The sequence below is a fragment of the Octopus sinensis genome, linkage group LG2, assembly GCF_006345805.1.
Source record: "Octopus sinensis linkage group LG2, ASM634580v1, whole genome shotgun sequence".
Classification (NCBI taxonomy): Eukaryota; Metazoa; Mollusca; class Cephalopoda; order Octopoda; family Octopodidae; genus Octopus; species Octopus sinensis.
In genome coordinates this window covers 196,398,567-196,415,055 of record NC_042998.1, presented here as the reverse complement: position 1 = coordinate 196,415,055, position 16,489 = coordinate 196,398,567, and the positions used below count along the sequence as shown (strand labels likewise).

Sequence of the window (16,489 nt, the reverse complement as noted above, 5' to 3'; positions counted from 1 at the left end):
TACATTTATTATATATTACAATAATAATAATAATAATAATAAGCTAATACTTCTTTCAAATTAAATTGCCAGAAATTTAATTCTAAAAATTTTGGCCATTCTTAAGTTTAGCAATCACATTCATATTTATCATAAGTGTTGACAAATAAAAAGTGAGTATAAAGTGCTAAACTAAAGGATAACTAAAATATTTTTATCGATTTTCTAGACATATTTTAGTTGGTTGTATTATTTCGGATTGAGGAGTCCAAAGACATCAGTCAACGAGACGACTACCAAGAAACAAATTAACTTTATTCACAGGCAGGTAGCCAAACGAGAACCTCATTTACATTTTATATAGGACGTATAGCTATAATAAACAGGTATTTCCCTTTCTATTGATGGATCGCTACCACAACGAAATTTCAACAAAGACGTTAATTTGAATTTCTGCCTCTTTCCCAGAAATGGCCGACATTTGCGAGCGCTGCGCATGCGCTCTCCACTCGGCCGCCAACATGGCCACCAGTGCTCAATTGCTGAGATTCTGTTGAGGAGGTTTTCTCACCGTTTGTCTTCTACTGCGCAAATATCTGCATTTATTTCTTTGCTCAAGGTAAATATTCACATTTCTGTCTTCTTAACAACGATCTCGTTGTTTAAAACAGCCGCTGCGGCTGAGTTTATGGCCTCTAAAGTCACCTGTCTTCATTCCATCCTCAGAACTTTGTTGTTATTTTCATTAAAAAAAATCTCCTTTGGGATTATTTATTTATAAATTTCCCTATTTTTGAATGATTTTACTACATTTAGAAACATAAAGAAGTGCCTAAACAAAACGAAATTTAAGAAAATACATTATATTCCATTATAAAACCATTATATTTATAATTTTGTTGTCCTCACTCAAACATGCTTTTATGAATCTCCGACCCAAAACCGTAAATTAAAGACAAAAAGTTTCCCAGTTTGTCTTTTATATGACAATATCCTACAATATGTTACAAATGTGACTCGTTTGTCGTTTTACCAAAGATTAATGTACACAACTCCACGCTTTTCTAGAAATATCCCTCGTTTATTAACTTGTGTTTTGTCTCTTGTTTTTCGATGTTCATTCAGTGTGAAAATACTTTACAATAATTAGAGCTTCTCTCCTTACTATGATGTCTGTGTGTGTTCATGCATATATTGATAAGTCCACCTGTGTATATATATATATATATATATATATATATATATATATATATACATACAGGGTGTCCCCCAAAAATGTATACACATAGTGGTTCGGCAAAAGAGAACGATAGAATAGTACTAGGCTTACAAGAATAACAAATTTACAATTATTTAAGGTGTGTATACATTTTTTTGGGACACCCTGTGTATATATATATATATATATATATGTTTGTGTGGAGACATCCGTGGTTTCGAGTTCAATCCTACACGGTGCCTTGGGAGAAGTGTCTTTTACTATAGCCCAGGGTCGACCAATGCCTTATGAATGAATTTCGTAGACGGAAATTGTGTGGAAGCCCCTTACACGCGCGCACACACAAATTCACACACGTGTGTGTGTATGTGTCTCTGTCTCGTTCCTACCACCGCTTAATGTTCCGGTAACCTAGCGGTTCGGCAATGTAACCGATAGAATAAGTGCCAGATGTATTTAAAAAATCAATACAAGGGTCAATTTGTTCGACTAGACTCTTCAAGACGGTGTTCCAGCATGGCCACTAGCTAATGACCGAAACAAGTAAAAGATAAAATATAGGTGTGGGGGATTACCTTAGTTTTCCCATCCATAAAGGGTTTAACTTTATGGACAGGAAACCTAAGGTAATCCCATAAACCGACCTTCCCCATTTTTAAGATATACTGCTCTTCATCTCAGAGTGTGCTTCTTTCGGACTTATGTTTTTTTACAAACGATATATATATATATATATATATATATTAGAAGAAATGAGGTACTCAGAAATCTGGATGGTTTTATATTTAGATTTCTGAGCACCTCATTTCTTCTAATATGTAATACCTGTACATCATCTCCAAATCTTCTAATATATGTGTATAATCATTAAGGTGTGTGTATATATACATATATGCTTCCTTTTCCAAAATAACTCCTCATATCTCCCTCTATTTAACCATCTCATACCGTCTCTGATGAAGGGATATCCCTAATATCCCAGAATCAGCTGTAAGACTAACTTTCTCTTTATAAATGCCCTGAAAATCCTACACAGCCTTGGCTTTGTTGTCTCATTTTATTTAACACACACACACACATATATATATGTGAATTGCATAATAGTGGTTTTTCTCTAATTTATATATATATATAAAGCTGAAGATGTCTGTGTATGGCAGGTTTGGTAGCCTTTAACTAATACTATCTCCTCTCCGAGACCCTGCGGTGCAAGTTGACCAAAATTGAGAGTATGATAGAAGAAGGCTTGCTCTTCATTCCATAGAAGATAAAATTCAAATCAAACCATGTTAAGACTAAAGATTATTTACATCAAAAAGGTGCTTTTTTTCTATGAAAATCCCTATAATGCAACATTTTTACTTTTCAAAAATTCCAATTCTAAAGGGTCGAAACAAACCCGAGCAACGCCAGGCAATACTGCTAGTATATTATATATTTATATTGTGGAATTTGATTTAATACTAAATTGAATCTTTCCCTGTAAGTTTGGAGTTATACTCCCTAATATTATTATTTTTATATATATATATATATATTTAATATATATGACAGTGATTTGGTTTTGGCTAATTTCTTATTTGTACACAGTTTTGTGTGATTGTAGTTTGAAATATTGATAAAGTATTTTCTTTTTCTTGTATTTATTTCATTTTTGCTAGAGTTTTCCTCACAATGAATAAATTACCTGGAATGGGCGAGAATAACTGCCCCGTTGTGAGTACAAGTCAGATGATGGCTTTGAACCAGCAACCAGCGGGTCTTCGACCTGTCATTACAACGAGTCAGGTGAACCCTGCCATGTCTGTGTCCCCAGCAGAGAGCAAGGTCCTTGACAAACGACGACTCCAGGAACTTGTGAAGGAAGTCGACCCTTTGGAACAGCTGGATGAAGATGTAGAAGAGGTAGGTGAAGTTTGCTTTGTAACCACACAGCTCCTGGTTCAATCCCCCCTGTTGATGCTGTGGGGCATTTTGGCTCAGCTGTTTTGGCATTGCTGACTTACTTGGCTGTAGATGTTTTGATATATCTGTTTGGAAAGCTACTGAACTAAATTTTTCTCAAGGTGGTGAGCTGGCAGAAACGTTAGCACGCTGGGCGAAATGCTTTGCGGTATTTCGTCTGCTGTTACGTTGTGAGTTCAAATTCTGCCGAGGTCGACTTTGCCTTTCATCCTTTCGGGGTCGATAAATTAAGTACCAGTTACTCACTGGGGTCGATGTAGTCGACTTAATACCTATGTCTGTCCTTGTTTGTCTCCTCTGTGTTTAGTCCCTTGTGGGTAATAAAGAAATAGGTTTTAATATATCTCTCTTTGGAGCCAGAGACCTAGCAGAATAGTTTGCTGGGCAAAATGCTTAGTGGTATTTCATCCATCTTTACCTCCTGAGTTCAAATTCTGATATGGTTGACTTGGCTTTTTATCCTTTTGGGATCGATACAGTATGTACCAGTTGAGCAATAGGGTTGATATAATTGACTTATCTCCTCCTCCAAAATTGCTGTTTTTGTACCAAAATCTGAAACCAACATTTTTCTCACATTTAAGACATCAAGCTGGGCAAAATGTTTGGTAACATTTCATCCATCTTTATGTTCTGAGTTCAGATTCTGCTATGGTTGCCTTGGCTTTTCATCCTTTCAGAGTTGATAAAAGGAGTATCAATGAAAAATTGGGGGCAGTGTAATCAACTTACTCCCTGGCCTTGTACCAAAGTTTGAAATCAGCATTTCTCTTGCTCTCCCTCTCTATTTATCAGTATGAGTATAGACGTAGGAGTGGCTGTGTGGTAAGTAGCTTGCTTACGAACCACATGGTTCCGGGTTCAGTCCCACTGCGTGGCACCTTGGGCAAGTGTCTTCTACTATAGATTCGGGCTGACCAAAGCCTTGTGAGTGGATTTGGTAGACGGAAACTGAAAGAAGCCTGTCGTATACATGTATATGTATGTGTCTGTGTGTATATGTTTGTGTGTGTGTGTTTGTGCCCCCAACATCGCTTGACAACCGATGCTGGTGTGTTTACATCTCCGTAACTTAGCGGTTCAGCAAAAGAGACTGATAGAATAAGTACAAGGCTTACAAAGAATAAGTCCTGGGGTCGATTTGCTTGACTAAAGGCAGTGCTCCAGTATGGCCGCAGTCAAAATGACTGAAACAAGTGAAAGAGTAAAGAGTATGGGAAGAGGGAAATCTCAATTTTGTTTAGTAAATTGTAATCTCTCTGTCTGTTTTCCTTTCTGTACATGTACCATTCATCATGATCATCATTGTTTAATGTCTGTTTTCTATGCTGGCATGGGTTGGATGGTTTGACTGGGATCTGGAGAGCCAGCAGCTGAACCATTTCCTCCAGCACGAAAATGCACCCTCTTCAAAACATTGCATGTCCAGTTAGCCGTGCCACATTGTCTGCATTCAAACTACTGCACCAAATCAATCGTTCCACACTGCAAAGAACCTTGGACAAGTATCTCAGATCCCTAATTTTTATATATAAAAGTCAAGTTGTGTGTCTGTCTCCTACGATTTAGATTCCTAACTACTCCCACATTTTGCGGTGCAGTGTAACCAAAACAGGGTATCTTATAGTCGTGATTCATATCGAGCCCTTCTGGGTATTAGCGCGCGTCTACGATGAGTCTACGATTTAAAAAAAAATTTACCATGGTTTTTTTTCCATTTTAATGCATTTTTTCGCTATTATATAAGGGAAGTAACTCTCTAAAAATGTCTACGATGAGTCAACGATTTAAAAAAAAATTTACCATAATTTTTTTCCCATTTTTAATGCATTTTTTTTTGCTATTTTTTGGCTATAACTCTCTAAAAATGCTTATATAGTTATTTCCCTTACATACCCGAGCAACGCCGGGCGATACTGCTAGTCTGGGATGCGACCTGCTGTGACATGTTCTTCAGCTCCAACCTTACTGCATTGTCCACAACCCTAGGCGTTGCTGCTCGTAACACAGTGAAGAGAAAAACAGACAAATACAGCTGCTACCAGTTTGCTGCAGTTACAGTTGAGACCCTAGCTATTCTTGGACCCTGCACTACTGCAAAATTGGAATAAATGTGGCCCACCTGAGAAATGTGCCCTGTGATGTGGGGCAGATGCTGCAGTGTCTGTTGCCGGTCAGTCTTTGTGGCAACGCCTTTGCAAACCTGTCCACAAGGCGCAGCTAAACACACATCGGTTCTGGGATATACAATCTGTTACCTCCACCCCCACCTTTGCCATCTTCTGCTGCTTAATCTCTCTTACTTTGTTTCTTTGGTGAGGTAGTTAAGGTTTTCTTAAGTTTACCCTTTATACTTTTCATGGTTTTTGTTTTTCTTTCATCCTGTAAAAATACTGTTGTTAATAAAAGCCAAATTTTGTCTCAGATTGATCCAAGCCTTGCAAATGAACTTCTCATTGAATCATAAAGGAAAATTATTGATATCTCTTAGCTTAAATTTCACCCTAAGCACGTTTTCTTCTGTTCTACTTTGTTAGTGATACGACAATTGGTTTCCCATTTCAGGTCTTATTACAAATAGCCGATGACTTCATTGAGAATGTTGTTACTAATGCGTGCCAAATAGCTAAACACCGCAAATCTAATGTCTTAGAAGTGAAGGATGTCCAGTTACACCTGGGTAAGTTGTTTTATAATCTATTGAGGAACGTAATTGGAGCATAGCGTATTATAAACGAACTTTTCATTCGTTGTTATGTGGATTTTGTCACATCATGGGGTTTAGCTTTTAAGTGAATGTGTATATATATATATATATATATATATATATGTATATTAATATATGTATATTAGAGGGAAATCACTATGTGGACACCCTTATGCTAGAAATAGATCTGCTATGGTCTCACCACTAAGAAATGTTCTTAAGAAAAATTTAGCAAAACAACCAAAACGTAATTGAGCAAGACAAAAGAAAAAGTAATAAAAATATGGATTATTCGTTTTGCTAAATTTTTCTTGAGAACATTTCTTAGTGGGGAGACCATAGCGGATCTATTTCTAGCATAAGGGTGTCCACATAGTGGTTTCCCTCTAATATATATATATAATACAATTTTACTGAACCTTCAGTTTTTTTATGCTAGACCACTGGTGTGAAATCGATGTTAATTAAATAATATCTAATTTCTCACCCTCATTTTAAATTTAAAATTATATATATATATATATATATATATATACACACACACACACATATATATTCATCTTTTTATGTCCATTTCCAATGCTACCATCGTCATTTAATGTTCATTTTCCATACTGGCATGGGCTGAATGGTTTAACAAAAGCTGGCAAGCCAGAGGGATGTGACCAGCTCTCTTGTCTGTTTTGGCATGGTTTCCATGGGTGGATGTCCTTCCTAATGTCATTCACTTAACAAAGGGTACTGGGTGCCTTTTTTGTGGCACCAGCACTGTCTAGGTACCCAAGTCACTTGTAAGAGAAGACAAATGCCCCTTCTAGGGGTTGATAACACTTGTACCAGTTGAACACTGGGGTTGATTTTATGAAGTAGCCCCACTCCCGAAATTGCTGGCCCTGTGCCAAAATTTGAAATTAATAGGAGTGGCTGTGTGGTAAGAAGCTTGCTTCCCAACCACATGGTTTTAGGTTCAGTCCCACTGCATATCACCTTGGGCAAGTGTCTTTTACTATAGCCTCAAGCCAACCAATGCCTTGAGTGGATTTGGTAGACGGAAACTGAAGGAAGCCAATTGTATATATATATATATATATATATATATATGTATTTGTGTATCTGTGTTTGTTCCCCCTTCCCCATTGCTTCACAACCAATGTTGGTGTGTTTATTCCCCTGTGACTTAGCGGTTCTGCAAAAGAGACCGATAGAACAAGTTCTGGGGTCGATTTGTTCAACTAAAGATGGTCTTCCAGCATGGAGTGAAGCAAGTAAAAGAATAAAATATGATATATATATATATATGTGTGTGTTTGTATATATATTCAGTCATTTGACTGTGGCCATGCTGGAGCACTGCCTTTAGCCGAAGAAATCCTACCCGGGACTTATTCTTTGTAAGCTTAGTACTTATTCTATCAGTATCTTTTGCCGAACCGCTATGTTACGGAGACGTAAACACACCAGCATCAGTTGTCAAGCGATGTTGGAGGGACAAACACACACACACACGTACATACATATACACACACACATATATACGACGGGCTTCTTTCAGTTTCCGCCTACCAAATCCACACACAAGGCTTTGGTCGGCCCGAGGCTATAGTAGAAGACACTCAACCAAGGTGCCACGCAGTGGGACTGAACCCGGAACCATGGTATATATATAACTTAGAGGTTCGCCAAATGAGACTGATGCTAGGTTTTTAAAAAATAAGTACTGTGATCGATTTGTTCAACTAAAAATTCTTCAAGGCGAGTGCCCCAGCATGGCCGCTGCCTAATCCTGAAACAAGTAAATGTTATATACAAAATGTAGACGCAAGTTCTCTCTGAAGTGAAACACTTCAGGGGAGGTAACTACTATATCAACCTTGTGGTCACAGCTCACAATTACTTAAACATCGTCGTATTTGGGAAATTTGGCTTCATCAATCCGTAGTGCCATATGACATGTTTTAGAAAATGATAGTGGTGATGATGACTGAGAAATTGTGCTATTATTATTTTAGTATTTTAAGGCAGCGAGCTGGCAGAAACGTTAGCACACCGGGCGAAATGCTTAGTGGTATTTCGTCTGTCTTTACGTTCTGAGTTCAAATTCCGCTGAGGTCGACTTTGCCTTTCATCATTTCAGGGTCGATAAATTAAGTACCAGTTGCGTACTGGGGTCGATGTAATCGACTGGCCCTCTACACCAGAAGTTCGGGCCCTGTGCCTAGAACAGAAACGATTATTTAGTATTTTATGTATTTGTGGAAGAAATCACTTCTTTTCCATACGTTTAACTGTCTGTTTTGATCTCTTTAGAACGTAACTGGAATATGTGGGTTCCTGGTTTTGGTTCTGAAGATCTTCGACCATATAAGAAAGCAGTGGTCACTGATGCTCACAAGCAGGTAAGGGCGTTTTTTGTTTCTATTTTTTTTATAACAAATCCCTTAATTTCTACCCCATCTTACTAACATAACTTACTGCAATTCTCCATGCCCTTGTAGGGTTCACTTCTCAGGTGGGCTACAGTTATCCCGATTTTGCAGAGGAAATCGGCAGTGTGGGGTCCAAGGGACACCTAAGGTTTTGATGGCAACTGACGGCGATACCCGAGTTTATGGCTAATGCAACAAAGTTGGAGCCAGAGAATGTGACAACTTGTGTCCCAGATTAGGGATCCGCTTCCCTTGTATGGGAAGAGGGTTATTCTTTTGGGACACTTACCATCCCTGCTGTTAAGACCTACTGGCTCCAGTTGTAACCGGACATAATCCTTGAAATTATGCCTCATTCACCCACTCAGTTGCTAATAATACAGGAAGGGTCTGGAACAGTTTCTTAGGAGATTGTTGCCATGGCTTCCAAACAATAAAAAATGTTTTTGTTCTTAAAACTTGCAGGTGTGGATGTGTGGTAAGGAGTTTGCTACTTCATCACATGGCTTGGGTTTCAGTCCCACTATAACCTCAGGCTGAACAATGCTTTGTTAATGGATTTGGTTGACAAACTGAATGAAGCTCATCGTATATATATATATATGTGTGTGTATATATATCACCGTGACCGACCAGGCTATCAGATGTTACTACACATCACTGGTCACAATGCGTTTCGCATTGTTTTAGCCTTCAAATGATGCCACCCCGCTGGCTAAGAGAAGAGTGAGAGAAAGTTGTGGCGAAAGAATACAGCAGGGATCGCCACCAACCCCCTGCTGGAGCCTCATCAAGCTTTTAGTTGTTTTCGCTCAATAAACACTCACAACGCCCGGTCTGGGAATTGAAACCGCGATCCTACAACCATGAGTCCGACACCCTAACCACTGGGCCATTGCGCCTCCACACACACATTATATATATATATATGATGATGATGATATCTGATGTCAGTGCCCCCTGACTGGTTCCTGCGCCGGTGGCACTTAAAAGCACCCACTACATTCTTGGAGTGGTTGGCGTTAGGAAGAGCATCCAGCTGTAAAAATCCTTCCAAAACAGTTACAGAAGTCTGGTGCAGGCTTCTGCCTGGCTGGCTCTTGTCAAACCATCCCACCTATGTCAGCATGGAAGGCGGACATTAAACAATGATATATATATATATATATATATATATACACGTGTGTGTGTGTGTATTTATGCATGTGTCTTTGTGTCTGTTTGTCCTTCACTATTGCTTGACAACCAGTGTTGGTGTGTTTATGTCCTCGAAACTTAGCAGTTTGGCAAAAGAGACCGATAGAATAAGTACCAGCCTTAAAATAGTAAGTGCTGGGGTTGATTCATCTGATTAAAAATTCTTGAAGGCAGTGCTCCAGCATGGCCACAGTCCAATGACTTAAACTATGCCTTCAGTTAAGATGTCCATTTTAATGTTCAGAATCTCTTTTACATTCTGCCAGCTCACCATCGACAGAATCGTTATTGTGATGGACAAAATGCTTCGTGGCATTTCTTCTGGGTTCAAATTCTGCCGAGGTCACCTTTTTTTTATTCTATCAGGGTCAATTAGATAGCTTCAAAACACTGGGGTCAATGTAGTTAACTTACCTAATTCCCAAAACTTCTTAGCCTTCTCTTCTACTTGTTTCATTCAACAGACTATGGCCATGCTGGGGCACAGTCTTCAAATTGGTCCCAGTATTTTTTTATTCTAAAGCCTGGTACTTATCCTATTGCTCTCTTTTGCCACACTACTGTGTTATGGGGGATGTAAACAAACCAACACCATTTTTCTGGTATTGGTTGGTAACAAACACACACATAGATATATATAAATACATCAGATTGGGATGTGGTGCAGCCTCTTGGCTTCCCAGACCCCAGTCGAACTGTCCAACCTTTGACAGTGTGGAAAACGGATGTTAAACGATGATGATGATGATATATCTACAACAGGCTTCTTTCAGTCTTCATCTGTCGAATCCACTCACATGGCCTAGGGCTATAGTAGAAAATACCTGCCCAAGATGCCATTTAGTGGGATTGAACTCGGAACCATATGGTCGAGAGTCAGAAGATTTAAAGCCATTATATCATCATCATCATCGTCGTTTAACATCTGCGTGGTCGTTGCCAAAACTGCCTGACTGGCCCTTGTGCTGATGGCATGTAAAAAGCACCCGCTACACTCTCGGAGTGGTTGGTGCTAGGAAGGGCATCCAGCTGTAGAAACTTTGCCAGATCAGATTGGGATCTGGTTTGCCAGCCCTCAGTCAAATCATCATTTATCGTTTAACGTCCGCTTTCCATGCTAGCATGGGTTGGACGATTTTGACTGAGGGCTGGCAAACCAGATGGCTGCACCAGGCTCCAATCTTGATCTGGCAGAGTTTCTACAGCTGGATGCCCTTCCTAGCACCAACTACTCCCGAGAGTGTAGCGGGTGCTTTTTACATGCCACTGGCACGGGGGCCAGTCAGGTGGTACTGGCAATGACCTCGCTCGAATCTTTTTACACCAGCCACCGGCACGGGTGCCAGTGAAGCGATGTTGGTAATGATCACGCTCAAATGGTGCCCTTTTACGTGCCACCTGCACGGAAGCCAGTTGGCTGCTCTGGCAACGATCACGCTCGGATGGTGCTCTTGGCACCCTACTAGCACGGACACAAGTGCCAGTAAGGCGACGCTGGTTAAACGACAATAATGATGATGATGATGATGATGATGATTAGCTAGTTGCCAGAAAAGGGGTCGTGTACCTGATATAATTGCATTCTATTTACCTTGTATTTTTTGTTTGTTTTGCAGAGAATGGCTTTGATCAAGAAAACGTTGAAGAAATACTAATATGTGATAGAGACGTCATCGTAGCAAAAGTGGACTGCTGAATTCAAGTGGCCCGTCTCCCCAATCTCTCTCACATCCACTGTACTAAACGTGGTTGAACACAATCACTTCCTGTGGATGTTTTACGAGAAGCAAGTTATCTTAGCACCACACAACTGGTACTTACGTGATGATGATGATAATGATGGTCTTTGATCAGCTGACATCTGTAGCAGACTGCAGATGGTGCTGCTGGTTGACCCTTGGTCAATTTTGTGGCCATTTATATAAATATTGCCAACTATGATATTTAAATTAATGATGCCTGTTTTATTTAATTTATGGACAAAAACATCCTGAATTAGGTAAAGAGTCTCTCTGTTGCTATGGATACTTTGCACTCATTGATGCATTCTACATTCTAATTAGGTTACACACACACACACACACACACACACACAAGCCTATACATTTACACAACTGCATACAAATTCATACACACACACACCCACCACACTTTTCTGTGCATTGTATCACCTCAGACCTCTTCCTTTCAACCTGTTTCGGCAGCAATATATGATGCTATATTTATACCCTTTTTATCGCTCATTTCAAAACGATATTCTCCACTTCTCTCTTCTGTTTCATAATTCTCTTCTGACATCAAAAATATAGAAAACAAACCATCAATTAAAACATTAAAAAACTTCCTCAAAAATACAACCCAATACCATTTTGAGAGTTTATTTTATCCAAACATTTTTACGGGGAGAAATTTAAGAAGTTTCCTTTCCAATCACATGGTCCTGGGTTCTGTCCCACTGCGTGGCACCTTGGGCAAGTGTCTTCTACTATTGCCTGGAACTGAACCTGAGAACACAAGGTTGGAAAGCAAGCTTCTTTGGATTTTTTTTCTAACTATAAAATTGTTTCTAATGTTTATATATCTATATGATGATGATGATATCTGATGCCAGTGCCCCCTGACTGGTTCCTGCGCCGGTGGCACGTAAAAAGCACCCACTACATTCTTGGAGTGGTTGGCGTTAGGAAGAGCATCCAGCTGTAAAAATCCTGCCAAAACAGTTACAGAAGTCTGGTGCAGACTTCTGCCTGGCTGGCTCTTGTTAAACCATCCCACCTATGCCAGCATGGAAGGCGGACGTTAAACAATGATATATATATATATATATATATACATGTGAGCCGACAATGGCAGGCCTGACGGACTATTTGATGTCATGGCTGTGTGGACATTTCACAGTTGGTAGTCAAAATATTCATAAATGTTCTTGTTAAAAAAATATTGGTATATAAGAACAATTGTGGAACTCCATTGGTTACGATGACAAAGTTTCCTGTTGATCCGGTCAACGGAACAGCTTGCTTGTGAAATTAACGTGCAACTGGCTGAACACTCCACAGACACGTGTACCCTGAACGTAGTTCTTGGGGGAGATTCAGCGTGACACAGAGTGTGACAAGGCTGGTCCCTTTGAAATACAGGCACAACAGAAATAGGAAGAAGGAGTGAGAGGAAGTTGTGGTGAAAGAGTACAGCAGGGTTTGGCACCACCCCCTGCTGGAGCCTTGTGGAGATTTAGGCACTTTCGCTCAATAAACACTCACAATGCCCGGTCTGGGAATCGAAACTGCGATCCTATGACTGCGAGTCTGTTACCCTTACCACTGGATAAAGCATAGTGTAATAGATGGGTGCTGAGTTCAAACCTGTGTGTCTGCATTTGAAATGGACAAAGGAGTCAGATTTATGAGGTAAGAGCAAATGCCAAATTGAGAAAGGGCAAACATATAAGGTAGTGGGCAAATATTGCTTGCATGAAATCATGGGCAAACACGTCAGGTGGTTGAGTTAGGGGCAAATATTGCTTGCATGAAATCATGGGCAAACATGTCAAATGGATGAAATAGTGGGAAAATGTCACATGGATAAGCTAGAAGGCAAATATTTTACATGGATGAGGTAATGAGTAAACATGCCAAATGAATAAAGAGTGAATCTATCATATGGTTAACCCTTTAGTATTTAAACCGGCCATATCCGGCCAAAATAGTTAATCTGTTTTATGTTCAAACTGACCAGATCCAGGCTCTCACGCCTACCCTACAATGTTATTCTACATTAAGTAATTACACCATCAAGATCTTGAAGATATGAGATAATGCATGATTAATTCAGATCAATGGGAATCAATAGGCATTATGTTTGATAGAATAATCTGAACACTAAAGGGTTAAGGCAAATGTGAAATGGTAAGAAGCTTGTTCCCCAACCACATGGTTCTAGGTTCAATCCCTCTGTGCAGCACCTTGGACAAGTGTCTTCTACTATAGACCCGGACTGACAAAAGCCTTGTGAGTGGATTTGGTAGGTGGAAACTGAAAGAAGCCCTTCATATGTGTGTGTCTGTGTTTGTTCCCCACCACCACTTTACAACCGGTGTTGGTGTTTTTACATCCCTGTAACTTAGTGATTCAATAAATACCAAGCTTCAAACTGAAAAATTAGCACTGGGGTTGATTCAAATGACTGCAAACTCTTCCCAGCATGGTCACAGTCTGATGACTGAAATAGACAAAAGATGGCCTCCGTGCCGGTGGCACGTAAAAGACACCATTCGAGTGTGATCGTTACCAGCATTGCCTTACTGGCACCTGTGCTGGTGGCATGTGTAAAAGATTCAAGCGACGTCATTGCCAGTACCGCCTTACTGGCACCTGTGCTGGTGGCATGTGTAAAAAGATTTGAGCGGTCATTGCCAGTACCACCTGATTGGCCCCCATGCCGGTGGCACGTAAAAGCACCCACTACACTCTCGGAGTGGTTGGCATTAAGAAGGGCATCCAGCTGTAGAAACTCTGCCAGATCAAGATTGGGGCCTGGTGCAGCCATTTGGTTCACCAGCCTTCAGTCAAAATCGTCCAACCCATGCTAGCATGGAAAGCAGACGTTAAACGATGATGATAATGATACCTCCTGAATAAAGCCTACCCTGCTGATGAGCAAAGTATCCATGAGGAGTGAGTTCAAATCCACTGCTGGGATCTGTCTCTGAACAAAGTACTTTATTTTACATTTCCTTTGTTTAAGAAAAGGGTTGAGTATAGGTGTCTGTTTACCTGAGAATGGTCGATGACTAACCACAAACCATTTCACTTAACCATCATTAATAGGTACTGGTTCAATCGGCCTTTTGGCTAAGATCAAAGTGTAGTATCTTTTCTTATCAGCTTAATATCTGATACAGTCCCTATTTGGGACCATCGATATTAAACTGATTTTTAGAACGAGGTGAAGAGTTAGGGGCTTGCTCCGCCTTTGCCATGGGTTGGCCTGGTATAGCAGTACTTCCAGGATTCAGCCCATCTTTTAAAAACTGTCCAACCCTTGCTAGCACGGAAAACGGACTTTAAACGACGATGATGATGATGATGAGTCCTAGATCACTGTCAACCAATCAGTCACCCTAGCTGTCAGTAATAGGTACCAGGTCAATTTGAAAATATTGAGTCTTGGATCATAGTCAATCAACAGGTGCCTGTCAGTAACAGATACAAGATCAATCTTAGAAGAGAGTACCAGACCACAGCCAATCAGTTCAATCTAACTCTCAGTAATAAATACCAGATCAAGGTGAGTGTTCTCTCAGATCACAGTCAACCAATCAGTTCACATAGCTGTCAATTAGAGGTACCTAATTAACCCATTAAGTCCCACTGTCCTATAAATAGGACACTAAATGAGAACCGTAAATAAGCTATATCAGATTGTCTCAGTGTCCTATTTATAGGACACCGAGTATTTCCATTTCTACTTGAAGTAAAAGTGTTTTAATTTTTTCATTTTAGTCTATTTTCAATCATCTGTAAAAATCTAAAAGTAATATTCAGAAATTTAAGAACTCTGGGACTTAATGGGTTAAAATAATAATAATAATAATAATAATAATAATGAAATTATTGTATACAGTGCTCAGGTGCACCACAACTTGTCAAAAGTGCGTATAAAGCACATGCAGTAGTGTACAAATGTCTGGAAAGCGAACAATGCATGAGTCAGGTACATGCTTGTGTGTGTATGGAGGGGAGAAAATCAGGTGTAGTGTTGGCGAATCTCAGAAAGCATGGAAGTTTTGAAGGATGCAGTGCTCCAACAACTAACAACTGATGCCGGCAGTTTGTTCCATGCTTCAGCAACTCTCAGCGTGAAAAAATGTTTCCTAAAGAAGGTATTTGTGTTCAGAAAATGTACCGTATGGATAACGATAAAGTGTATTATATCAACATTTAATAAAATAAAATAAAACAAGGAATGATAAAAGCGTCAGATAGGCAAGTCTTTAAACAATGTCAAACATTAAAAAGAATGTTATGGGAAATGATTTTCCTATGGCAAAAATGTTTATGGTGAAATTTCCCATTTTTTTTTCAAGCCTAGCCAGGCTCATGGGCCCAGTTTCTGTGGCGTATGTGTTCCCCCTAGCTGGACGGGATGCCAGTCCATCGCAGCGTTACTCAAGAAGCAGGAAGAGAGAGTGAGAGAAACTTGTGGTTAAAGAGTACAACAGGGGTTGCCACCACCCCATGCCGGAGCCTCATGGAGCTTTTAGGTGTTTTCCCTCAATAAACACACAAAATGCCCGGTCTGGAAATCGAAACCGCAATCTTCCGACCGCGAGTCCGCTGCCCTAACCACTGGGCCATTGCACCTCCGAAATTTCCTATAACTGAAATTATTCAATAAATGAAGATTGAAACTATTGAATTGAGTGTACCATTAGAATAACCCCAGTGGAACTGAAGGAAGGAAATGACTTTACTAATGGGTGGCAATAACCATTATAGTAATAAAAGAATAAGGCGGCGAACTGGCAGAACCGTTAGCACGCCAGGCGAAATGCGTAGCTGTATTTCGTCTGCCATTACGTTCAAATTCCGCCGAGGTCGACTTTGCCTTTCATCCTTTCGGGGTTGATAAATTAAGTACCAGTTACGCACGGGGGTCGATATAATCGACTTAATCCGTTTGTCTGTCCTTGTTTGTCCTCTCTGTGTTTAGCCCCTTGTGGGTAGTAAAGGAATAAGTAATAAAAGAATGCTGTTATTGTTTCAAATTTTGGTACAAGGCCAGACATTTTAGGAAGCAGATCCCTACTCTGGGACACAAGTTGTCACACATTCTCTGGATCCAACCTTGTTTCAGCAGCCACAAACTTACAAACACTGTAGTAAGTAGCAGAAGATGGTTGTGGGGCGTGTAGGGTGTATCGGGTAGAACATCCCAGAACAAATGGTGTTTTTATGGTGGATGGAAGCACTCCGTCGGTTACGACGATGAGGA

General features: G+C 40.0%; 1 protein-coding gene and 1 non-coding gene across 2 annotated transcripts; both read left to right on the top strand.

The window, feature by feature from the left end:
* The first annotated feature begins 230 nt into the window (after nt 1-230).
* LOC115232628 (transcription initiation factor TFIID subunit 12) lies at nt 231-11,855 on the top strand. The gene is made up of 5 exons (XM_029802622.2): nt 231-598; nt 2,860-3,103; nt 5,729-5,843; nt 8,178-8,266; nt 11,110-11,855. The coding sequence occupies exons 2-5, from the start codon at nt 2,873-2,875 to the stop codon at nt 11,146-11,148; spliced, it is 474 nt and encodes a 157-aa protein (XP_029658482.1). The 5' UTR covers nt 231-598; nt 2,860-2,872; the 3' UTR covers nt 11,149-11,855.
* A 2,469-nt stretch (nt 11,856-14,324) lies between these two features.
* LOC115208795 lies at nt 14,325-14,520 on the top strand. The gene has a single exon (XR_003881247.1). It is a non-coding gene; the product is annotated as a U2 spliceosomal RNA (small nuclear RNA).
* Nucleotides 14,521-16,489: the final 1,969 nt, after the last annotated feature.